This window comes from Dreissena polymorpha, chromosome 13, assembly GCF_020536995.1.
Source record: "Dreissena polymorpha isolate Duluth1 chromosome 13, UMN_Dpol_1.0, whole genome shotgun sequence".
Taxonomy (NCBI): Eukaryota; Metazoa; Mollusca; class Bivalvia; order Myida; family Dreissenidae; genus Dreissena; species Dreissena polymorpha.
This window is the reverse complement of record NC_068367.1, coordinates 295,185-322,578: the sequence shown is the minus strand read 5'-3', so window position 1 is coordinate 322,578 and position 27,394 is coordinate 295,185. Positions and strand designations below refer to the sequence as shown.

The 27,394-nt window shown below is 35.6% G+C and overlaps 2 protein-coding genes across 6 annotated transcripts in view; one reads left to right on the top strand and one right to left on the bottom strand.

Annotated features, from left to right (window-relative positions):
• The window catches only part of LOC127855302 (ribosomal biogenesis factor-like), a 166,447-nt gene that overhangs the window by 104,239 nt on the left and 34,814 nt on the right, over positions 1–27,394 (bottom strand). The window lies entirely within an intron of this gene.
• LOC127855300 (uncharacterized) overlaps positions 7,048–27,394 on the top strand; it is a 51,112-nt gene continuing 30,765 nt past the window's right edge. Inside the window, exon 1 of the mRNA XM_052390754.1 lies at positions 7,048–7,267. Within this exon, the coding sequence (XP_052246714.1) occupies positions 7,204–7,267 (64 nt within the window). The 5' untranslated portion in view covers positions 7,048–7,203. The remainder of the gene's footprint in view (positions 7,268–27,394) is intronic.

The following is a 27,394-nucleotide window of genomic DNA, read 5'->3' as shown; positions in this document are numbered from 1 at the left end:
AAACTTTACTGTTAGGTTAAAGTTTTGGGACAGAATGACGGAATGACAGACAGAAAGAAAGACAGACAGGCCAAAAAAAATATACCCCCGATCATTCGATCCGGGGCATAGAAATATCGGTATACAAACGGATACAACGTAGCAAAATTCATATTTAACAACGACAAAACAGAACTGCAAAAATTCACCATCAGGTCTTTGCAACACAGTCAATCGCATGTGTATAAAGCACACATAACGAATTCCAAAATCGATATACTATGCGCAGATGAGTGCTAAGCGAAAGGTTAGGAAAGTATTCAAAATTCGTAAAAAAAAGAGACACGTTTGAAATGCGATCAAATATGCTTGAAAACGCTGAAACTAATCCTCGTTCGTTATTCACAATGAAATATAATATGGCCATGAATCAACATTAAAGTATGTCTTTAACACACAAAACATCTTTGAAATTTGAGAGGATTAACATTTGGCATCAGCACGTGCAGATATTTATTTGTCGTCTGCTAAAATGTCGTCTGCTTAATTTCTAAAATTAGCATTTTCTTCGATTTTTTTCAAAGAATATTATCAGAATAACAAACAGTTTGGATCCTGATGAGACGCCACGTTCTGTGGCGTCTCATCTGGATCCAAACTGTTTGCAAAGGCCTTCAAAATTCGGTTCCCGCACTGAAAGGATTAAGTAGACTAGCGGCTGTATCATGTGGTACATAACCAAGGAGTAATATAGACTATATTTTATAGTATATGTAATTTGAAAAGATACAGCAGAATATTAATAATTAGTATATCGGTGAGTTTGTTGGTTCTTCGTACACTGTGATAGTGCATAGTTAACAACGTTTAGTTGCAACAAACCTGAAAGAACATTCAATGTAATATGGGCAAACAATATTGAAATATCGAACATGTGCTTCACACTAATGATATACCGAAATCCTACTGTTCGACGCTTACATGTCCAACCGATTCTCAGTTCAAGTTATGCTAACAACAAGAGGTGTGTTTGTCAGAAACACAATTCCCCCTACTGCGCCGCTTTTATTTATTATTTTTTTGTTATCTTTTGGCAGGTACAGATAAGTATCTCCCTTTAAAGCTTATTACTTCCCGTGGATTTGTTTTTTTACCTTTTACCTTGAAGGATGACCTTGACTTTTCACCACACAAAATGTGCAGCTCCATGAGATACACATGCATGACACATACCAAGTTGCTATCTGAAGCGACATAGAAATTATGAGCATTTTTCGAAACCTAAGCGCAAAGTGTGACGGAGAGACGGACAGACGGACAGTCCGATAACTATAATTATGCCCTCCGTCGGGGGCATATAAACAGCACACCTACACCACCTATGATAAATTTATACAAATATATTTGGTATTTCCCTTCAAAGATGTAAAAATGAATGCTGAAATTAAAACGATGAAATCGTATGAAATAGCATTAAATCACACACACAGTAATTAATTTTCAAGAGTTTGAAATAAGCCTGCCTTTATTAACAGATACTTCTATTAAAATAATTGCTGCTATACATGTGCTACATATGTTCGCACTATGCTTCTTGAATTTCAGTTTTTCCTCACGCCGTTAAACATGTTGGAATAGCCTGCCGACAGGTATTTCAGCAATTGTAACCAATTTATGCCTAGTGGACTCTCCCATCGTTCTAAATTGTATCAATTTATTTCCAAAATTAGGAATGTCTAGTATATTTATCTCTATATTTAGAATATTTCTTACAGAAATTCCTTTAAGCAAACAGCGCAGACCCTGATGAGACGCCGCATCATGCGGCGTCTCATATGTGTCTACGCTGTTTGCCAATGCCTTTTTTCTAGACGCTAGGCATAAATGGGTTAAATATGTAGCCAACATATTTAGAACATATGCTGGAAACATAACGAATTGAGATGGAAAATGCTATTGCAATCGCTGTTTAAACGAATATTCATATATTTTACCTCTTACAAATCGTATCAACATCGATGGTTAGACTAACTGCCGAGAGTTCTTGTGTGTGTGGTAGGTTGACTTTAAAAGGACCTTTTCACATATTATGGCATGTTTTGAAGTTTGTCATTAAATGCTTTATGTTGCTAAATGTAAACATTGGATCTAAAAAGTTCCAGTAAAAATCAGGAATACAATTTAAAGAAAAGAAAAAAGGTAACCCTCAACGGGGTCGAACCACTGACCCCTGGAGTCCTGGAGTAAAAGTCTACCACTTAGACCACTTGGCAATCCGTGCTTTTAAACTTTATATAAGCAATCCTCGTAGTTTCACAAAATATAACGACAACAACAGAACTCTCCAAATTATTCAATCGTTTCGCGTTGCAACGCTTTATAATTTTCATGTTTTCAAATCGTCAAAAGATATATATAATGACTTTTTTAGAGGATGGTACATGTTTAGTATTACTGTTGAAGCAACTGTTTTAATTTTGTCAATTTACCAAAACGCGAAAAGGCACCTTTAAATTGTCAGCATTATGTTAACGGACTGCTCTAGTCGGTTTATAACATGTGATTGCAAATTGTAAATATTTGACTTTCTCGAAAGCAAACAAGTTACAATATGAATGCAAATTGTAAATATTTTATATTTACGAATGAAAACAAATTACAGAGGCATCAAACGTTTTGAACAGGAAACGTGCTACTAAATAAACACCAATGAATGTCTTTCAAATAATTGTTTGAGAAATGTCTGATGTTTTTCATAAGACAAATTTCAACAAAAGCTAATAGCTGTTAGTTTATGCTTGGTCACAATTAAGGACGGCATAAAAGTGACCTAGAATCTGCATGTATATACTATATGGGTCGTGCTCTGTGAAAAGGGGGATTTAATGCATGTGCGTAAAGTGTCGTCCTAGATTAGCCTGTGAAGTCCGCACAGGCTAATCAGGGACGACACTTTTCGCCTTAACTGGATTTTTCCTAAGAAGAGACTTTCTGTTAACGAAAAATACCATAAAAACGGAAAGTGTCGTCCCTGAATAGCCTGTGCGGACTGCATAGGCTAATCTTGGACGACACTTTACGTACATGCATTAAACCCTTTTTTCACAGAGCACGGCTCATATGTTTTGCGTGATAAAACACTCATTTCTTTTAAATAAAGACTCCTTGAAAGAAATGGGCATCAACAGGGTGATATGTCTGTAACACAATTTTGACCATTTAAAGTCCTCGATGGCACTGATTTAAGCGTGAGTCTTATCTAAACCCTTTCCCACTTAGAAGCAAAGTGAATATGGCTATGTGCAAACAGCATAAAACCAGAACAGCCTGTGAATAACTCGCAGTCTGTTCAGGTTTTATGCTGTTTGCTGCTCATCAGTATTAAAGGGTTGGAAATTAAGCCATTAAATTTTTAATCTAGTAAGAAAGGTATTTATCAAATATAACTTTCTAAGGGACTTCAAATGCGTAAAAATGCGTATCTAAGTGGTAAAGGGTTAGTTTGTGATATATTTTTGAAATGTCCGTTTCAGGAAATTACGCACTGACCTCAACCGCTGAAAGCCTTTACTCATTCACTTGATCTGAATAAATCGAAAGGCACAATATTAATAGGAATATGCGTAACGGTATAAGGAACGTATATTGTAACAGTGGATGACAGCCCCATCGCAGCTAGTCACGTTTGACATTCAGCGATGCCTCGTTGGTGGCACGATATCGTGAGCAATATTGTAAACATTATTTATGTCCAAACATGGAAGCTATACACTTGTGGTTGCATTAACGGACTCTTCGAAATAATATACATCGTTTTTGTTAAACATTTTTCTAATGCTTAAGACTTCCAACGTCCTACTTATGAAAGTATTTCACCTTAGTGCCAGCTCTGAATATAAAACAGCCTTACTCTGGGAATACTGAGCTTTACCCTTTGCATGCTGGGAAATTTGTCGTCTGCTAAAATGTCGTCTGCTGAATTTCTAAAATTAGCATTTTCTTCATTTTTTCACAGAATACTATCAGAATAGCAAACAGTTTGGATCCTGATGAGATGCCACGTTCTGTGGCGTCTCATCTGGATCCAAACTGTTTGCAAAGGCCTTGAAATTTCGGTTCCCGCACTAAAAGAGTTAATACATATGCGTTAAGTGGCGTTCAAGATAAGCCTGTGCCGTCCTTACAGCGTTATCAGGGACGCCACTTTTCGCTTTCGCTGTTATGGTATTGCTGGTCTTCTTAGTAAAAAAATCAGTTTACGCGGAAAGAGTCGTCCCTGATAAACCTTTGCGGATTGTACAGACTAATCTATGAAGACACGTTCCGCACATTTAATAATCAACCCATTGATGCCTAGCGTCTAGAAAAAGGCCTTGGCAAACAGCGTAGACCCAGATGAGACGCCGCATCATTCAGGGTCTACGCTGTTTGCGTAAAGGAATTCCTTTAAAAAATAGTCTTAATATAGAAATAAATATACTAGATATCCCTAATTTTGGAATACATTGATCCAATTTTGAAGGATGGGAGAGTCCACTAGGCATAAATAGGTTAAGCTAGTTTCCCAGAACAAGGCTTATATTAATAATTTAAAGTAGTCTTTTATGGCCCAAAATACAATTTAAAGCATTTTGGTCTTGACAGCGTGTTGAGGGCTAGCCGCGAACACTTACCCAGCATTTTGGTGTTGACAGCTTGTTAAGGGCTAGCCGCGAACACTTACTCAGCATTTTGGTGTTGACAGCGTATTGAGGGCAAGCCGCGAACACTTACCCAGCATTTTGGTGTTGACAGCGTGTTGAGGGCTAGCCGCGAACGGTTACCCAGCATTTTGGTGTTGACAGCGTGTTGAGGGCTAGCCGCGAACACTTACCCAGCATTTTGGTGTTGACAGCGTGTTGAGGGCTAGCCGCGAACACTCACCCAGCATTTTGGTGTTGACAGCGTGTTGAGGGCTAGCCGCGAACACTTACCCAGCATTTTGGTGTTGACAGCGTGTTGAGGGCTAGCCGCGAACACTTACCAAGCAACTAGAATTGAAACTCGTGTTGCACTGGAAAGTATGTCACTCTTGACGACTATTCCACGTTCAGCTTCCGGCAAGTATAAGTGCACATGCAACAAACCAAACGACTGCACAGCGTTTGTCCGTGATTCCGATATAGATTTTTAAAGAGAAACACAAAACAGGTTCCCCAAAAGCGTGTTAGTTAATAATACGGCATATGCAACACATGTAAACCGTACCTGCGATATAACATACAAATAAATGATAAAAACGGACGGTTGTTCTTTAATCGCCGCGTTTATACGCTTTTACTGTCTGATGTTGAAATACACTAAATATAAAACATCTTTGCCAAAACTACAGAGCGTATCTTTGTCGTCCTCGCGGGTCACATGACCGCCCTATGTCAGGCTGATCCTATTTAAAAAGGAAATAGTTAAGTGTACGCCAGTTTTGCTGTACCATCGCGTGCTAAAAATGTTTGCTGCATTTCCCGACTTCGTGAATTTAAAAAGGGCGTTGACGTTGTTATTGGCAGCGAAACCATTTATCTTGTATCCGTGTTTTTCTAGTATTATATATAAACATTTAAGTGAGATGTCGACCAACATAGCACATATTTTTTCATTTCAAATAGCTTCACACATCATATATATTTTATATTATAACAAGATGTGTTTGTGAAACACAATGTCCCCCTATATGATGTTTGACCTTGAAGGATGGCCTTGACCTTGACCCTTCACCACTCGAAATGTGAGATACACATGCATTTCAAATATAAAATTGCTAGCTTCAATATTGCAGAAGTGACTTTACATGAGCAATTTTGACCCATATATTTGACCTTGAAGGATGATCTTGACCTTTCACCACTCAAAATGTGCAGCTCCATGAAATAAACATGCATGCCAAATATCAAGTTGCTATCTTCAATATTGCAAAAGTATTCATAAAATAAGCGATTTGGGCCACATATATTTGACCGCTGACCTTGAAGGATGACCTTGACTTTTCACCACTAAAAATGTGCAGCTCCATGAGATACACATGCATGCCAATATCAAGTTGCTATCTTCAATATTGCAAAAGTATTCATAAAATGAGCGATTTTGGCCACATATATTTGACCTCTGACCTTGAAGGATGACCTTGACCTTTCACCACTCAAAATGTGCAGCTCCATGAGATACACATGCATGCCAAATATCAAGTTGCTATATTCAATATAGCAAAAGTTATTGCAAAATGTTAAAGTTGGCGCAAACAGACCAACCAACAGACCAACCAACCAACAGACAGGGCAAAAACAATATGTCCCCCACTACTATAGTGGGGGACATAAAAACGTAAGTTTTTCATAAAAGTGACGAATACGTCCCAGCGCCGCATGTCGTTTTACGAAGCAAATAGTTGTATAAATTAAAAAAATGACTGAAGGGTGTGGCAAATTTAACCCCAGTGAAAAGATTTTACCAAATTTTGAAAATGACCCCTTATACAATGTAACACACCAATTAATAATAGTTGATATGTTTGCCCTCTGGTGGCTGTGGAAAATTTATTGTGTTATATGACCCAATGAGTATAGCCAGTTTGAACCCCAGATAAAACATAGAAGAATATATACCGAATATAACATGTATGAAACTTAAGGATTTATATAAAACCATTCTTTTGCCGCACATATAATCCGAATGATTAATAATAAAGTTATAGAAAATGGGGCATAACTTCTTAAATCACAACGAATGAGAATTTTGAATGATGTAGATGTATGGTGAACTGTAAAACAGATCTTATGTGAACAAATTTTGGTCTACGGAAAGACGCTCATACATTCAGACGGACAGATGTCACTGGCGATTTCTATTTCATTTCTACCCCGTACCGAAAGTTTTACTAATATTGATTCAACAGAGTTTTCCATATGAATGCATTTATATACGAAGAAAACCCCACAAAATACTACATAATATTTATTCATTCAATTAAACACAATTTAACACAAAAATAGCCTGCAATATCAAATAGCATGCAGTTTAGTGTTTCCCAATATCTACCGGCAGCGTAGACCCACTATTCGGCAGGTATACAGCGTTCAGTGAAGTGATAGGTGTAATTGGATTGAAGAGACCGGTTAAAACTTAAAAGGCTATCAATGTAAAATAGCAATTGTATTTGTGCGCTTAAGAACTGTGTGGAATACTAGCAACATGGATTTATTTCGGTGTTATAGAATTGGATTATTAATTTGTGGAGTTTTACTTTGTTTCGCAGGTGAGTGAACGCTGTTAAACTGTACCATGTGTAACTTACGGCACAATTACTTTTAAACTCATCCGCATATCCATCTACTTAATGTTGTCGTTATTATGAAGCATATCCAATCTTTTATAGGTGACATCAAATTCACCATGCATCAAGTCTCCTACGTTGAGTGGATACAAAGCAAATACATTATTTTTGTAAATTATAAATTTACAATTTTTTTTTTGAATTACCAAATATACAGTCTGCACCGTTAAACTTACGTCAAACATATAAAATCCGATTAAGTAAAGAAGTTGTACTTAAACACGCGTTGACTCGATTACCTATATTAAAAGACCGGTAGCGATTTTAAAGGCGTTCACAAATACTAGTATAACAAAATATATACCGGTAATTTGACATTAGCCTGCATAAATAAATATGCATAATTGTGGGCCTATGATATTGATCATATATATTTCAGTACAGACTTTTCACTATTATTTATCCATTTAAAGAATATACTATATTGTCTAAAAAGATGATAACTTACCGATTTTAAATACAAGAATCCGTACTTGTTGTTAAATCATTGTGTACGAAATGTAGAGCTTAATTCTACACTGTAGTGAAAACCAACATGTATGTGTACATATATTTCATAAGTGTTTGCTCAAAGAGTTGTTAACTAGATTAATCGGTCATAAGTGTCTGCTCAAACAGTTGTTAACTTCATTAATCGGACATTAAAAGAGGTAACTCATGTACAAAGAAAACATTATTTATACACTTTTTATCAGTTTATGTTGTATTACAAAAAGTGTCACCATTTAAAAAATCATGTAAACACACGCCACATATAAAACATATTTAAAGGTGCATAGACTGGCAAAACACCCTACATTTCTAGCCTGCCTAAAAACCATTTAAATAATTTATATACAACATTGTGAAACTGCTCAAATTAAAATACGCCATTCTTTTGTTGAAAGGTTATGTTTTCAAGTAAGATATACACGTTTGTTGTTTTCTTTCCTTCAGTGCATGAATATAAAATGTTAACCCATTTATGCCTAGCGTCTAGAAATAAGGCCTTGGAAAACAGCGTAGACCCAGGGTCAGCGATGTTTGCTTAAAGAAATTTCTGTAAGAAATATTCTAAATATAGAAATAAATATATAGACATCCCTAATTTTTGAAATAAATTGATCCAATTTAGAAGGATGGGAGAGTCCACTTGGCATAAATGGGTTAAGTCGGCGAGAGAAACCTACAACACAGAAGTGTCTCCTTTATTTTCCCCAATTTTGCGAATAATTATCTTCATTTATTGAACAAAGTTCAACCACATGTACTTTATCCCCAACCCATTTTGCCGAGACCGCAACTATCAATTTAAGTAAAAACTATTTCAGTTGATTTTAATTTCAACACTTCTTGCTTATCCCACAAATACCGTACCACGACGTTGTAACGATTTTCTCCGGATTTTTTTTTCTTTTATAAGATCGAGTGCTTTTTAGATATGATTCTTTGTTGTTATGCATTTTGTTTTGTTACAGTTTTGTCACACATATTTATTATTCTATCCCGATTAACTGCAGGTCATACCCAATCTATTTGAGTCTCTTTTTGTGAAAACGGGGTTTAATACATACGTGCGTAAAACGTCGTCCCACAGTTTGTGTTGTCCGCACTGGCTAATCAGGACCCCCTTTTTCGGCTTTAATGAGTTGATGAAGATGCAAATGGCACTTTTGAAGAAAACTTAATGGCAATTTAGCAAAGCTGAAGTATCTTCTTAACAAGGGCTGTTTGTAAAACATGCATGCCCCCCATATGGGCTGTCCGTTGTAGTGGCAGCCATTGTGTGAATACCATATTTGTCACTGTGACCTTGACCTTTGACCTAGTGACCTGAAAATCAATAGGGGTCATCTGCGAGTCATGATCAATCTACCCATGAAGTTTCATGATCCTAAGCGTATGCGTTCTTGAGTTATCATCCGGAAACCATTTTACTATTTCGGGTCACCGTGACCTTGACCTTTGACCTAGTGACCTCAAAATCAATAGGGCTCATCTGCGAGTCATGATCAATGTACCTATGAAGTTTCATGATCATAGCCCCAAGCGTTCTTGAGTTATCATCCGAAAACCACCTGGTGGACGGACCGACCGACCTACCGACCGACCGACCGACATGAGCAAAGCAATATACCCCCTCTTCTTCGAAGGGGGGCATAAATATAAATTAATTACTCATTCTAGTCTGAGAAGTGCGACTTATATTGAGTGGTAGAGGTCAATTAAGGCCGCAGAATGGGTAATAGCAGTGCTACTTCACGAATGGCTGTTCATCACACAGTATTTGCATTCAGATTAAGGAGTCTATAGTATACATTAGCATTTTTACCCCGATAGTTTCGGCGTGGTCATAAGAAATAAATTTTGCGTCATTAGCTAAATCGTTGGGTAACTAGAACTGTTTACGACGAACACGCAAACCATGCATAAACTAACAATTTTGCGTATAACAACATAAAACAAAAAAGCAGCTGTCTTGCGCAGTAAAACCGACACAAAGTTCCAAAACAACAAAGCACTTACCGAACGTTAGCCAAGAAACTGAACCATGATTATGATCACACGATTATCAAATTATGACCATTATCCGGGATAGAGAACACAGCGGTTCGGCAATATGCACGCGTTTTTCTTCGTGCCAAGGTAATTGCTCGGAACTAATTTGGAAATGGTTTATTATGGGAAAAAAATGCATACACAAAAAGCTGTATGATCGTAAAGATTATGCAACTGCATATCCATATAGCGATAACGTATGAGGGTCTGGTTTGCTTCCAGACACAAATATTTGCAAACAACATAACACAATTTAAAATTGTATTACCTCATTGTGTATCTAATTTATTTATTTATTAGAAATACATAAAGTCCAAGCAGGTACAACGGTTGTTCAGCATTAAAGTGCACAAGATGAATGTCTAACCTAATCAAAACACGGATACATAATAAAATGTATAACGTAACCCATTTGCTGTCTTCCTTAATGTTTATTTATTCATATTTATAATACCCTTAATACCCTCCATTGACGCCGCTCGAGATTGTACTTGACCAAGCAATACCATTAAAGGTCGTCGATTCAAGTGGGAAAAAGAGACATTTAATGGCAATACAAAAATAAAACGCCACAATGTTCATGAAATTTGCCCCGAGACATCGAAACGGACGCCAATTTTTCCACCTGATCTATCAGGTTAGGGACGGCCAACAAGCAGATTGTCTTTAAGTCCTACAGCTTGAATAGTCGTCATTGTGAATTAATAAAGTCGAACAAAGATACCGATCATTATTGTTTACATGCCGGAGCGCTATAGCATGTTTTGTTTTAGGGCACGAGTACACTGTTAACCGTCTAATAAATTGATTAATCACAGTAGAAGGTATCAACTTTTTATATCAATGTCACGAAACGACAGTTTTGTTGTAGATCAAATATTCCTGTTTTCCGCTTTCATTTTCAAGAAATAGTGCGGACGTCTTAAAAGCTTATATAAAAAGTGAACTGTAAAACGATTACATCACATACTACCAATGTGATGCTATTTGCCCTTCTTTCTCCATTACAGTCATATAAAAGATCAAATACATCATTATATTGATTCATTTGTATCGTGTTGCACTGAAGTCCTTACTATATTGTAATGGATTGATATGTATCTAATTGATTCATTTGTATCGTGTTGCACTGAAGTCCTTACTATATTGTAATGGATTGATATGTATCTAATTGATTCATTTGTATCGTGTTGCACTGAAGTCCTTACTATATTGTTATGGATTGATATGTATCTAATTGATTCATTTGTATCGTGTTGCACTGAAGTCCTTACTGTATTGTAATGGATTGATATGTATCTAATTGATTCATTTGTATCGTGTTGCACTGAAGTCCTTACTTTATTGTAATGGATTGATATGTATCTAAGCCAAGTGCAATTGACGCATGTTTTTATTATTAATTGCATTTGTAAACATTCGAAAGTGTGTGAGAGATCGCTGTGCCATGATAACATTCCATTGAGACCATCAGTTTATTTAAATGCTACACTTCATTATCCAACTTCAAGTTATATGTATGTAAGCACTAATAATCTTTTTTATGTTTTGCAAAAGTTGATAGGAACAGACAAAATAACCTACTTTGCGTGCAATTATATATCAGAACAGCACTTTTCTACATAAACGTTATCATACATATGGCAGATAATATTTTTAAATGCATATGTATTTTTTTTCATTTTATATTTCAATCTCCGCACTTTTGTGTTAAGGACATGATCGCAAAATGTGCATGCAAATTAAGTCGAAATAGATACACGCTTTAACGCCTGCTTTGAAACATAAGTCGCATGCTATAATCTTTTCTTTTGATCTTCACCCATATCTCTTAAATTTTCATATTTGAGAGACTGGGGGCAAATTTTACTACTAAAACAGGTGCTGCATGTCTGTTTAAATCATAAGAATGTTTTGCGCTTACGTGTAAGCTGTTCAAACGACAGCGGGATATAGGGACGCTGTGAGGTAATCATTAGGGTAGAGGTTGGATTGGAAAAAACTCTATACTTAAAAAAAAAAATTCCGTCCAATAAAAGTCAAAAGGGTCTAACAGTATATATGTTTAGAATGCTGGTATCCTTTTAGCCCTCAATGAGCGATGATATAATCTGGAAAAAGTATTTTCTTGTAAACAATTAGTATAATAAAGATACACTTACAAGTTACCCGGTTTTTTTTTCAGTTTTATAACGTTTTGACTGAAGACTTGTGTGGATATAAATTGCCATTGCCACGTAGCTTTATTGTGGATCTTTGAGTATTTGACCAACTAATCTTGACGTGAGTCTTATTAATGAATGAACGTCACATTCATGCTTTAATCTAAAATGTCAACTGTGTTTTTTTCGGACAAGACATTGAAGAAATCACTGCAGTGCATTTTAATGTAATAGTAGTAGTGGCAAAATTATGTAGAGGACTAAAGCATTTTGTTCATAACGATGACAGAACGAGAATGTCAAATGTTTAAATAAGCAGAAACATGTCATTATCGAAAAAAATACATTGCGACGAATGGTGCAAGTCTGTTATTAACAATACTGGTCGCCTATAATTAAGCATATCGTTTGAGGTTTTTGTGTGTCCCACTCTCGTTGTTTGAACATTGCAGTAATAAGGTTTCATGATTTGTTAAACATTTTAACAAAGCTTTGATCGTTTTTTTGTATTGAACAATCATCTTTGAGTGAAAAAAGGTGAACATTATTGACATGTACATCAATCTTTAATTAAAGGTGCAAAAAGACACATGAACGTTAAGAAGTGTTTTCGCACGCAGTGTATAGTATGACGAAAGAATAAAGTATAAAAAATACATCGTAATGATGTGAACCTTGTTAGTTCAAATACCGTTCACGACACCAAACACAAACTGTTCACAAGGAGAAGCGTGTACATCGACTAAACATGCCTTGTCATTATTAGCATTCCATTAGGAAATATACCAACGCGATTGCTTATGAAAACACACAAGCGCCTACCATCCATTAATGTGTCATCAAGTATACAAACAACATTACAATAGCAAAAATGCGACATTCGACAGCAAATACTTTAACAATTTATCAACAGTGGCCATATCATAGTGTACAGATTATTTTAACAGCTGGGCTCTATTCTATGGAAAACAATAAAACCAGTCTTGGATTGAGACACAAATATTATTGGTACACACATTTGCGAAAAATAGTCGTCGAATGTAAAAGCATTCACGAATATAATTTCGATCAATTCACAGATCAAGTACTAAGAAGCAAGTACAATAAGATATACATAATTAACCCATTTATGCCTAGCGTCCTGAAAAAAGGACATTGCAAACAGCGTAGACCCAGATGAGACGCCGCATAATGCGGCGTCTCATCTGGGTCTGCGTTGTTTGCTTAAATGAATTTCTTTATGAAATATTCTAAATATAGAAATAAATATACTTGACATCCCTAATTTTGGAAATAAATTGATCCAATTTAGAAGGATGGGAGAGTCCAGTGCGCATAAATGGGTTAAGATTGACGTTATGCAAGTCTAAATCAAGAACCAGACATGAAATTGGTGCGTAAATAAATCTTTCCTAAGAAAGCGTCCATGCAATTTTTAAAAGATTACTTTTTTCCATCTTTCACAGAACAATGCTAAATTTGCCAGAAAATTTAGTTTATTCATTAAAGATGAAAGACCATGGATAACCATTAACCAGTTAAATGTGGGCGTTTGAGGAAACACACATGTCGTAAATTATATACGATTATTCAGCATCAGGAAATTGTTCACCTTTATTTTTAGGAGTTTTCGTCTGTTTATATAATGTCCTTTTTGTCATCAAAGAACCATAAAGCGCTTGTTGTACACATTTTTCTTTGAGATTGACCGTCTTCGTCAATCTCGGTCCGTTGAAAAATTCACGAATAAATGATGAAATATAACATAAATGCCATGTTTTACATTTATTTGTACACGAATTGGTACATAATATAACGTCTTCGTGTACTATGGCATTTACGTCAACACATATACAAGACACTTTAGACGTTATTTGACATGTGTTTTAACTCAAACCTAATGATAAAAGTTTGTTAAAATTGTCCAGCCTAAGGTAGATAATGCACAAATTCAGAATAATTTGCTTTTTTCGTCGTTTACAATATTAATGAGATTGAAACATACGTTTTCCACGACTTACCATATACCTGCCCAGACATACATTTAAATTACATTACATCTCCTATATAAGCAACCTAAGAATCAATCATGCGCGAAATAAAGACCAAAGAGCAATAAATTGTATAGGCCTTTCAATCCTTGACCGCGTTATTAACCCATTTATGCCTAGAGGACTCTCCAATCCTTCTAAATTGGATAATTTTATTTCAAAAATTAGGGATTTCTAGTATATTTATTTCTATATTTAGAATATTTCTTACAGAAATTCCTTTAAGCAAACAGCGCAGACCCAGATGAGACGCCGCATGCGGCGTCTTTTCTGGGTCTACGCTGTTTGCCAAGGCCTTTTTTTCTAGACGCTAGGCATAAATGGGTTAAAAACGTCTATTCAAAGCAACTACGAACGCGTTTGAAAACGTCTACGTGTAATTCTATATTAACAAGACTACTGTGAGCTCTAAAACTTGATTGAAGCATTTTTTTCGCATAAAGGTGATGTGATGGCATATAATTGTAACACGTGCAAAAGCTTTAGATATACTCAACAATGCGTATCGGTCATGGTTAGAAGAGTTCGAATATGTATGAATGTCGTATTAAAAAAATGGTTTAAAATTAGCAACACCAGGAAGCCATTTACCGGTACGTTATCAAAATGTGTACATGAGCTTTTGGGTTAACATACATGTACGCAAACAAATGGGTACATTATACGCGTTAAATAAGAAAGTTTATTTGTTCAAGGTGTATTTAGTAAAAACAGAGAGTTAACATACCTACAAACATACAAATATTTTGATACATTTTTTATATTATTGATTATTGCGCCAATGTAAATACTGTTAGCAGCTAGTCTAAAGACCACGTCATAAAAAAACAAGTTGCCGTTAAGGTCAATGAATTATATCCCTTGAATTAAAACAGATACAAAATCTACAAAAGTAATGACATTTTGAACGTATGGTAAACATAATTAAGTTGATTAATCTGAAAACGGCGTTTTCATCTGTACAGTGAACATATCGGTCGAGATAGTTTGACATTTTTCTTATCTCGACCTACCTGCGAGCCCGGTGTCACCGCGTTACAGGATATGGACTCTCTCTAAAACACAAAGCCGACACATGTTTGCTTTGACATTTTTTTTCCTGATAAACGATATACAGGACAAATCGAACGAACAGTGGCGAGGCCGCGAGGGTCTTATCTGTTGTACAAAAGCCAAAAAGCAAATCTACCGTTTTATGAATGCATATTAAAAAATTTAATGTGAAATCGATGCATACAGAATCGCAGTGAAATTCATTGATAAGATACATATTAATCACAAAACCAGTTTAATGACTCATTCAGGACAGCTAGGTCGGATTTAAAATGCACGATTATTTTTGTGTTGTTGTTGGATCTATCGTGGACATCTTTTCAGTCGCCTAAGGTGAAATTACGTTCCTGCAGTATGTTGGTCAATTTCTTGTTAAACCTACGATTACTCGAAGTAATAGCATGCAGCACAACTTAATCAAACCGTTGCAAGAAAATTAGCGTAAAAGCATCGGCTTCAACAATTTCTTTGTCATTAACGTGTATGATCAGCATCATTAATCCAATTATCATCTGCAAATCGGTTTAATAATTAAAATAACAACTATCGTGACTTGCGACAATAACAACATGACCGCGTTACTGAAACCATAATTATCATCATTCTTAGTGTCTTCATCCTCTGCTTCTCAATCACCATCAACATCGTCGTCGTCGTCATCATCATCATCATAATCATCATCATCATTATCATCACCATGCTCATCATCATGATACTCATGATCACAATCTGTCTCATGCTCACATCCACATCATCAACAGCAGCTAGACGCAGGATAAGTCATGACCATCATCCACGTTATTGTTAATTTCTTGAATGTAATTAGGAACAAAAATCATTATTATTTGCATGACATTATCGTTCACATAGTCGTCGTAGCGATCACGATCCTCCTCCTCCTCTTCATAATCATCTGAATCATGATTATGTCTGTCTACACCATCATAATAATCATCGTCGTAAGCACGAGTTCACTACAGCGCCTGATGTTTACCATTTACCAACCAATTGTTTCCAAGATATACTCGGAACCGTGTGACTTATACGCGATTTGTGAATCAACACTTATTTTAGCAAATATTACAGAGCGTAATAAATGCATAATCTGCTCTGTCAAACTGGTATGTGGTAAAAACATCAACTTCCCGAAGCATGTATTCCGCAAACAAATGTGGGCCACTAAATGACGAAGAAGTGGGGAGATCTTATCCTTATGAATATTAAAGAACCGTGTTCGTAATAATTGTACACATAGTTTTATCGGCGCATCTTATTACCACAGATCAGGTCAGACATCTGCAATCAAAACAAAACTCAATACTGTATTATGCTTATATCATGGGCAACAAGCAAATTCATTGAATTGATATCCCCTGCCAATATGCTTCTGGACACAAAAGTGTTATATTTGACACTCAAAAAAGCATTTTTTCAAGATACAAAGGGCCATAACTCCGTTATTAACAGATGGTTTACAATGCCATTCGGCGTGCATCATCCTCTTATCCATATATATACTCAAACCAAGTTTCAAGGAAATCCGCCAAAGCAAATCCAAGATATGGCTCCGGACACAAAAGTGCCAGACGGACGGACGGACGGACAACGCCAAAACAATATCCCTCCGCCTATGGCGGGGGATAAAAACTGATCGCAATGTATTGATATGTACACTATTAATTATAGTGATACGCATCTGGTCTTTAGCCTACTAATTAATGTCAAATCGTGTTAAATGTGTAAAGACTAATAGACAAGTGTAAACAATATACTATTCAGCTTAAGCAATTAAATTCTAGTATTTATTTGAAACTTGTTTTACATAAGCACAAAATTGATCCCGAAAGTGATACTAATGGCTGTCAAAACAGGAGAAATAAACCACGGTTTTGCGTATTCTTAACTGATGGCACTTCCATTGTAAAACACGTATTTCTATTCCCCGATCAACAAACGTAACAATAGCATCAGAAGTATTGCGCTCAAAATCATTTACAGTTGTACCAGTTGTCGATAACGGTCAGTGATGGGATGCAAATGCGATATTACATGATGCAAAATTCAATTGAGTCGCTTTCTGAGAAAACTGGACATAATGCATGTGTGTAAAGTGTCGTCCCAGATTAGCCTGTGCAGTCCACACAGGCTAATCAGGGACGACACTTTCCGCCTAAATTAGATTTTTGCTAAGAAAAGACTTCATTTAAACGAAAAATGTCAAAATCGGAAAATGTCGTCCCTGATTAGCCTGTGTGGATTGCACAGGCTTATCTGGGACGACACTTTAGGCACATGCATTAGGCCAAGTTTTCTCAGAACACGACACAATTAGAAAATCTCGTACACTCGTATTCCAAACTGTGCGTACTTTATTATGTTCTGAACGAAAACGTTTAAACTGGTTTACATCTGTGACCTTAATGGCAAAATATAAAATCAATGAGCAACACTCAAACTTAATGAAATGGAAAATTAGGAAACTTAATATAAAGGACGATAAAAGAAAGCAAAGCGGAACATTAAAGGTCAGGTAAGGTAAGGTCAGGCTTGTTAAAGCCTTTAGCATTGTAAATAGGTATCCATCCGAATACTCTTAATGAACGTTTCGCATCTGTACAGTAGTGACGCGTATATTATAATCAGCTTGTTTTCGAGTCGGTTAACGTCATCCTGAAAAAAAGCAATTTATTATTTCTAACCGTTGTAACTTAATTTTAAAATTGTTATTGTAACAGTTAATACATAGATCCGTAGGCAGTTATAAGTATTACATTGAAATTATTAGAATGTCTTAAAGGTTTCCTCAAGAAAACATCAAATACAATAACATGCTTTGACTGGTAATAGTTATAATACCATAGTTCCTGCAGTTTTAACCTATATAAGCTTATTTTCCAACATAGGTATGTTCCCCAACACCTAACATAAAACTTTACTTCCGAATGGCTAGGTTTATTTTGAACAGAGTTGCGATCTCCTTCATCGCCAAAAGGAATAATAAATGGGGATATTAAGTGTTTCAGAAATGCATTAAACTCTATTAGCAAACATTGTTCAGGCTCGTAATGCAAACAGTTAAGTTATTGCTAAATACTTTTTTGTTGGGATTTCGGTTAACGTCATACGCCATCTGTTGAAAGCATCGTGGTAAAACTGTTTCCCTGGCAAACAAACAAACTACATTTCATCGTATGTTTTCATTAAACAAGAATTACTTTCCCTAATGTAATGTAAATGATTCACTAAAGATGTAGAAATCCTCCCGCTGTCAAATATGGGGACCAAACTAAAGATAAAATCTTGCTCCTTAGAGCAAAGTCGTAAGTTCGAGTATACATGTACTTGTGTTAACCCATTTATGCCTAGCGTCTAGAAAAAAGGCATTGGCAAACAGCGTAGACCCAGATGAGACGCCGCATGATGCGGCGTCTCATCAGGGTCTGCGCTGTTTGATTAAAGGAATTTCTGTAAGAAATATTCTAAATATAGAAATAAGTATACTAGAAATCCCCAGTTTTGGAAATAAATTGACCCAATTTAGAAGGATGAGAGAGTCTACTAGGCATAAATGGGTGAATGCATCTCCAAACGGTGGCGGTGTCTGAGATTCGCGTTCGCGTATATGGCATTAGTTTATAGTCGATTCATTATTTTCTTTTGTAAATACACCGGACTGAAAATTATATTTAAATATTTCGTACACAAAATCAATGTACAATATTTGTCAAAAATGATGTCGAAGCAAACGAATAGAGAACTCTGAACGTAAACTGCTTACAACATTTCAAATGGGGGAAATGACGTTGGTTTAAACAAGATGCTGAAAACGTATTATTCAAATAGTTTTGTCAAACCATGTATTTAAAACTCAAATGAGCGAATGGTAGGTTTCCAATCCCTTTTAATATGGACTTCTTAAGAAAATTCATACTTGAATAATGGCAACACAACTCTAGTCCGCGTCTAATCTTGAGGCGTATGAAAAATATCGGGGAAACTGTGAAATGGTTTAGCCTGATAACCATGCAACCATCAAATGTCACCGTAAAAAGGAGACCTTTGTTGACATCGAAATATAAATGAGTACATATAGAGCATTTTTTAAAAGTCTATCTGTGTACTGGAACGTCGAAATAGAGGAACGAGAAGCACGTGGTACTACTATGATGCAATTTAAATTAATGAGAAACACTGACATGTGAAATTGCTGAGGTGAACATCATATATCACACGGCGTATAGTGAATGAGAACTGAAAAATAAAATGTAGCGAAATAAACGGGGTAAGAGTATCGCGTTTTTTGGTTTATGATGGATAGTTATGCAATGGAATCAAATATGCAGTTGTTAAAACTTTAGGATTAAAGAGTAATAAAACATGTAAATAAATAAATTACAAAATTCAATATTTGAGTATTTACAAACACAATCTGGTGGACATTGCGATGTGTTATTTTGAACAAATGATACTTTATATCCTTAAACATTACAAAAATGGTCGTAACTCTTCAAGCTTAATTACAAAGTTAACAAGAAACCGTCGGAGACGGGTGATGCTCCCCAAAGTTTTTTTGTCACAATATTGCACTATATATTCAGATAAAAGGAAACGTCTAGTAGTTGGGGGGACAAGAATTGCGCTATATGTACAGTTTATAGAAATTTCAAAGGGCCATAACTCTGTGAAAAATTATCCGACCTGAACTGGCTGTTAATATGCACATCTCCTATTGGTAGTGAAGCTTTCCATAAAGTTTAATTGAATTCCGGTCATTAATTGCTGAGAAATAGCCAAGACAAAAATTGTGCACGGAAGGACAGACACACACACGGACGGACGAAGCGGCGACTATATATGCTACCCCTCCCCCGAAAAAAAAACAACATTTTGGGAGAGCAGAATCAAGACAATGTGAATTTAATATTTGGCAGTTTCACTGTGTCATGGTAACTTAAACTTCGCCAGATCATGTACCAAGTATGTTACTGCAGGGTATCTCCGGGTACGAGTTACATCACGATGTCTGAATCACTCACTCATATAAGCATCCCATTGTCGTCGCTAATTTGGAGCGCGATTCATGTGTCAAAGTAGAGTCAGAAGTATTTCAGAACAGTCTAAGTCTTCGAGCGATGGAAAAACAGTATTCATAGAGGTTTTACTAAATTTCTCCGAAATTATATCTGAGTCCATGGACAATGAATATTGAGTGAGTTCTTGGCTAAAACATTGCGTTATTAGATTTGTTTACGACGTAAAATCAAAGCATGGATTAATATAACATTTTGTTCCAATTAAAACAAAGAAACAAAAGCAGCTGTTTTGCGCAGAAAAACAAACTGAACATTCCAAAACAAAAAAGAACTTACAGAACGTTAGCCAAGACTGAGCCCGTGATAAAGCTCACACGATTAGCAAATTAGCAACATTTTCTGGGATAGAGAACAGTGCAACACTTACTGTATTTTGTACGTTTCTTTCTTCGTGCCAAAGTAACTGCACGGAACTAATGTGGAAATGTTTTTAATGAACCCGTGCCGATACAAAAAGCTGTAAGAACGCAGTGATCGTTCAAATGCACATTTATTATATAGCGTTCAGGTGTGAAGGTCTGGTAGACTTCCAGACAAAATGTTTTGAAAACAACAGAACACGATTTAAAATTGCATCAACCCTTTGTTATTAAAATGGTTTTATACTTGAAATAGATTGGATTGTAGAGCAGGTTAAACTGATGTTTTACTTTCAATTGCACAAGGTGAATGTCTCACCTAATTAAAACCGGATACAAATTTACTCAAAGATGAATAATCGATGCCATAAAGATCAAAGCTTTGTTAAAGTCATTAGAAAATTATGAAAACTTATTTCGAAGTGTTCAAACAGAACGTACGGGGTCGATGAAATGTCAAACAATATACCTTATGACAGGCGAACATAATTGTTAATTATAGACTTACACCATTCGTCGCAATGTCTTTCTTTGGGGTTATGGCACGTTTCTGCTTGTTCAAACATTGAACAACCGTTCTGTAATTATCATGGATTACATATTATTGTTTTCTACATTATTTTTCTTTTATAACAGAGTCTTTAAATTAGAATGAACTCCAGTGCACTCTTCGATATCTTGCCCGCAAAACCACAGCCGATATCTAAGATTACAGCAGGAGTTTGACGTCCATGCATTAATTAGACTCACGTAATATAAGTAAGTCAAATACTCAAAGAGCCGCAAACCTACGTGGTAATCACATTTGATATGCACACACGTCTTCGGCCAAAACAATAGAAAACTTAAACAATGGGTAACTGGTAGGTGTTTCTTTGATATTATATTTTTTACAAGCAAACACTTGTTTCAGATACCAAATTATATCATTGAGGGCTAGAAAGATACCAGCATTCTATACACATATACTGACAGACCATTTTGGCTTTTATTGGACACGATATTCCTTGTTTCTTTAACTATACTCTTTGTCAACCCAATCTTCACCCTAATGATTCACAGCGCCCCTATATCCCGCTGTAGTTTGTACAGCTTAGACGTGCGCGAAAAACAATATGATTTAACAAATATAGCACCTGTTTTAGTAGTATAAATTGTCCCAACGTCTTTAATATAAAAAGTTTAGCGATATGAGCGCATATTAAAATAACAGATTACAGCATACGGCTGATGTTTCAAAGCAGGCATTAAAGCATTTGGAATTAATGTACATTCACATGTTTTGATCATGCCATACCAAAAAAGTTCGGAGATTGAAATATAAACTGAAGAAAATGTCCATTTAAAAATAATATGATCTTAATATGCATGATAATGTTTATGCAGACAAAGATTTCTCTGGTATATGGTTACAAGCGAAGAATGCCATTGTATCTGTTTCTGTCGTGTGAGTTTTTCAAAACAAAAAAAGATGATTAGTGCTTTCGTACATATAACTTAAAGTTGGATTATGAAGTGTAGTATTAAATTAAACTGATTGTCGAAATGGAATGTTATCATGGCAGAGCGAACACTCACACACTTCCGAATGTATGTTAGTGCAATTAATTGTAATTACATGCGTCTATTGCACTGGGATTTGATTAAGCAAGGACTTACGTGCAACACGATACAAATGCATCCATCGAATGATATAAATGGACTTATGGCTGTATTGCTAAAATAAGAGCAAATAGCATAGTATTGGTAGTCTGGGTTGTAATCATTTTACAGTTCAACTGTTTAAATAACTAAGCTTTTAAGACGTCCGATTTATTTCTTAAAAATAAAAGCGACAAACATGAATATCTGATCTACGACAAAACTGTCATTTCGTGATATTGGTGACATTGATATAAAAACTTCTATCGTGATGATTAAACAATTCATTAGACGGTTAACAGTGTACTCGTGCCCTAAAACAAAACATACTATAGCGCGCCGGCATGTTAACATTACTGATCGGTATCTTTGTTCGAATTGATTAATTCACAAAGACGACTGTTCAAGCTGTAGGACTTAAAGACAATCTGCTTGTTGGCCGTCCCTAACCTGCTAGATCAAGTGGAAAAATTGGCGTCCGTTTCGATGTCTCGGGGCAAAGTTTATGAACCTTGTGGCGTTTATTTCTTGTATTGTCATTCAATGTCTCTTTTCCCCTACTTGAACCAGCGATTTTTAATGGTATTGCTTGGTCAAGTACAACCTCGAGCGGCGTCACTGGAGGATATTTAGGATATTAGAAATATATATAATGAGATCGAGGTAGACAATAATTGGATTATGTTTAGCATTTTGTTTATATGTGAAGTCCAATTTCTGAAAGAACTCTTAAGTTGGATTTACATGTATATCGAACGTACATTTTTTAACAATATAAAATTCACTTGTCGTTTCGAACATACATAACATACATTATATGAACAGTGCGAACCTTATGAACAAATATAATGGCGTTTTATTGAACTAATATAATTTAAAATAAAAAAAACAGTGTGCACATAAATACAAGTATATAATTCTTTAAACGACACTGCAACATACTATTTCACAATACAGCTTCATCTGTAAGTTGTATATGCACGTTGTGTATAACAGAACAAAGTAGAACGTATACAGTACACACTGTCACGAAGTAAACCTTGTTAGTTCAAATACCGTTCAGGATACTAACCACAAACCGTGTGGACATCGAACATGCCCTGTCATTATTCATTATTATCTTTCCATTAAGAATTATATCAACGGGATTGCAAACACAAACACACTGGCGCTTACCATCGATAAATGTGCAATCACATATACAAAAACATTACTATTTGAACAATGCAACATTCAACAGCAAAAACTGTCAAGAAGTTATAAAGGTGGCCATATCATAGTGTAAAATTTTATTAACAGCGGGGCTATGAAAATACAATACAACTTGTCTTGCATTGAGGCAAAATTATTATTGGTACAAACATGCAAAAAATATTCACCGAGAGTGAACACATACACAAACAAAATTTTGATCAATTCACAATCCAAGTACTTTCAAGCAACCACTACTAGACATAGATTATTAATATTAACGTATAAATCTTAATCAATGAACCAACATGAATTGGTAATTAAAAAAAATCTTTCCTAAGTAAGCGTCCATGCGATTATCAAGATTACCATTTTTCCTTGTTTTCACAAAGGCAGGTTAAATTTGGCAGAAAATTAAATTTATTCATTAAAGACGAAAGACCATGAAAAAACATTATCCAATTAGATGGGCGGGCGTTTGAAGAAACACACATGTCTTTAATAATCTATAACAATTTAGCATCAGGAAATTGTTCGCTTTTTAGCAGTTTTCGTTTCATCTTAATGTCCGTTACGTACATAAAGCGCTTGTTGTACACTTTTTCTTTGAAAAAAGGCCATCGACGTCAATCTCAGTCCGTTGAACAATTCACGAATAAATAATGAAATATACCAGTGATGCCATGTTTCACATGGATTTTTTCGCGAACTGGCACATAATATTATGACGTCTTCGTGTAATGAGGTTTACTTCAGCACACTATAACAAGGCACTCTTTAGTGTTATTTGAAATATGTTTTAACTCAATGTTAATTATACAAATTTGTTCAAACTTTACAGCCTAGGGAAGAAAATGCAAAACTTCAAACTGCCTGTTCCGTTTTCATTATAAATGTTATCGAAATATAAGTTGTCCACGACCCACCATATACCTGCCAACACATACATTATCGTACCGCATTTAAATCTCCTATCAAGTTGCGTAAGAATGAGTCATGCGCGAAATACCGTCAAACAAAACACTTAATTGTGTCAGCCTTTCACTTCTGGATCGCTTAGTTAAATAATTTTACTTCAAAGCAATAACCAATGCGTTAGACAAATTTTAAGAATATTAATCTATTAACAAGACTCCTGTGAGCTATACAATTTGATTTAAGCAATTTTTGTTGGCAAACAGGTGATGCGATGGCATATAATTTTAGCAAGTGCAAAAGCTTTGAATGATCTAAGCAATTCGTATCGGTCATATGTTCGAAACCTTAGATGGGAGTCTGTATGAAGTCGTGTTCACAAATCATGGTCTTAAATTAGCAATATAAGACAGCCATTTGCAGGTGCGTTATCAATGTGCGATAATATAATCACTCTTCAGACGAAATGTCTGGAGATATGAAGAGAAAACTCCGAATGCATGAGCTTTTGGGGTAACGTACATGTATGCATATAAATAGACACAGTCTACGCGAAAAATAAGAAAATTAGTTTTAAGTGCATGTCGAAAGACAGGTAGGTATCATCAGATGTACTTTCATCCATAAAGATATTTTAGGATCTCGAAGGATTATTGCATAAAGTATGAAGGCCAGGTTATAACAAATCAAGTTGTCGTTTAACTCAATACATTATATCCTTAAAATACAAACTAAACAACAATAATGTAATTGTTAACATATGTGTAAACATAATGAAGTTGATTATTATGAAAACAGCGTGTTGAACTGAAAACATTGAACAGGTGGTTTGTTCGAGATAGTTTGACTTTTTTAAATCTGAACCTACCCACATACAGTGTGTCACCGCGTTACAGGATATGGTCCGCTCCAGCACACAAAGCCGACAAATGTCTACAATTGACGTTTGCGTCTGATAAATGACATACAGGACACAATCGAACAAACACAGCCGAGGCCGCGAGGACCTTATCTGTTGTACATTAGCCAAAAAGCAATTCTACCGTTTTATGTAAATCTTAAATTTAATTTCAAATCAATGCAAACAGAATCGCATTGAATTTCAATGATAAGAAACATATTAATCACAAAACCTGTTTTATGACTGATTTAGGGCATCTAGGTTGGGTTGAGAAATCTATCATTCACAGCTATTCAGTCGCCTTAAGTTAAATTACTTTTTGCGTCGTCTTTAGATAAAATTCTGTTTAAAACTAAGATTTCTCAACGCCATAAAAATGCAACAAGAGCTTAATAACAAATTTACAACAAAATAAGCACACAATCACCGCCGTCATCAGTTTCAGTATCATAAACGTGAATGATCAGCATCAGGAGCCCTCTTATCATGTAAAATGCGGTTTTAATGGTAAAATAACTCTGTTTGGTGATAATAACAATATCACTTTATTATCGAAACCATCATTTTCATCATTTGTATCATCATCCTTATCATCTGCTTTTACATCATCGTCATCTGCTTGACGCGCGAAATCCTCATGACCTTCATGGTCGTCCACATTATTATAATGGCTTTTAAGGAACCTTTTTACGTTTTGGTTGATTTACAAATTTGACAAAAAGGGTTTCAGATTTGCAAATTTGTTGTAGTTATATTCGCCACCAAAGAGTACAACTGAACAATTAATATGCTCGAAAATATCCATTATAAGCATCGCTTGTCGATTAAAAAAAACAACAGAAAATTATAAAGCGTTACAAACTCGAAACGTGAATAGTTATGAGATTTTTTTGGTAATATCTCGTGACATTGCGATTATTGCTATATATATAAAGAATAAAATACACCACCCAGTATATGTAGTAGTATGAATGGCCGAGTTGTTTAAGTGCTAGACGTTTACTCCAAGGGTCCGTGGTTCGAGTCCTGTTGATTCTTTGTTTTTCCTTTCTTTAATTTTATTGTTGTGTTTTACTGGAGCAATTTAGTTATAATGTTTACACGTATCAATTTAAAGCATTTAACGACAATCTTCAATACATATAAAAATCGGTGAAACGGTTCCTTCAGAGACGTAGATAACAGAGATAAGCAGGTCGGTTCTTAAAGTATATATTTCACTGCCGAGTTCTCACACGTTACGGGATTTCGCGAGACTTGAAGAAAAGTATGAACGACGCCATTGTGATTGCGAAGCGGGTAAAAGCTACAAACTTAAGAGCGAATTTAGAGCGAGTACCATGTTTACATTGCCAGAATAAGTTATATTTCAATTGCTTGGTAATGTTTTCACCAGACCATTTCAGAAAACAATCGACATCATTGGATGATACGGTAAGAATCGTTATTAGTTGTTTGTCGTAAGAATCTGATCGCTTCTTAATTTGAATTTTTTCGTATTTCAAAGGCCATCATTAAATACCGGTTATCATGGTGTTTTTTTGTCAAACTGGAGGCGAATAAAATCGCTAAATACAACAATGCGGCACGTGAATTATTTTAATTGACACATTACAAACATTGTGATAATACCGCATACATTCTCATTTTAATAATACATTACAGTTGATTTGTTTCAAATCGCAACAACTGAAACGCGAAAGAGTGTTTCAGAAATGTTGATTAGCGTGTTAACACCCGTTGCAACCGACCAACAGTTGCGCGCTTATCTCGCAGAAACCCGCGACGTGCGAAAGTTTGCCGAAATTTGGCGAGCTGCTTATCTCTGTTATCTACGTCTCTGGTTCCTTCAAGCGAATTTCGGGACCAGTATATTATTATTTGTATCGTACTACCAGGAACATTTGCATCTTAATCCGTCTAACCATCACCATCCCTGTCTTATTCTTCATAATCATAATGATCATGGACTATAATGTCAGTCTACATAATCATTGTAATCATCATCATACGCAAACTTTCTGTACAGCGTCGGAACACCATTTACCAACGTATAATTACCATGCAACATTCGAATGTAACCATGTGACTTGCACGCAATTTGTGAATCAACAATAATTTAATTAAACATTACAGAGCGTAAAA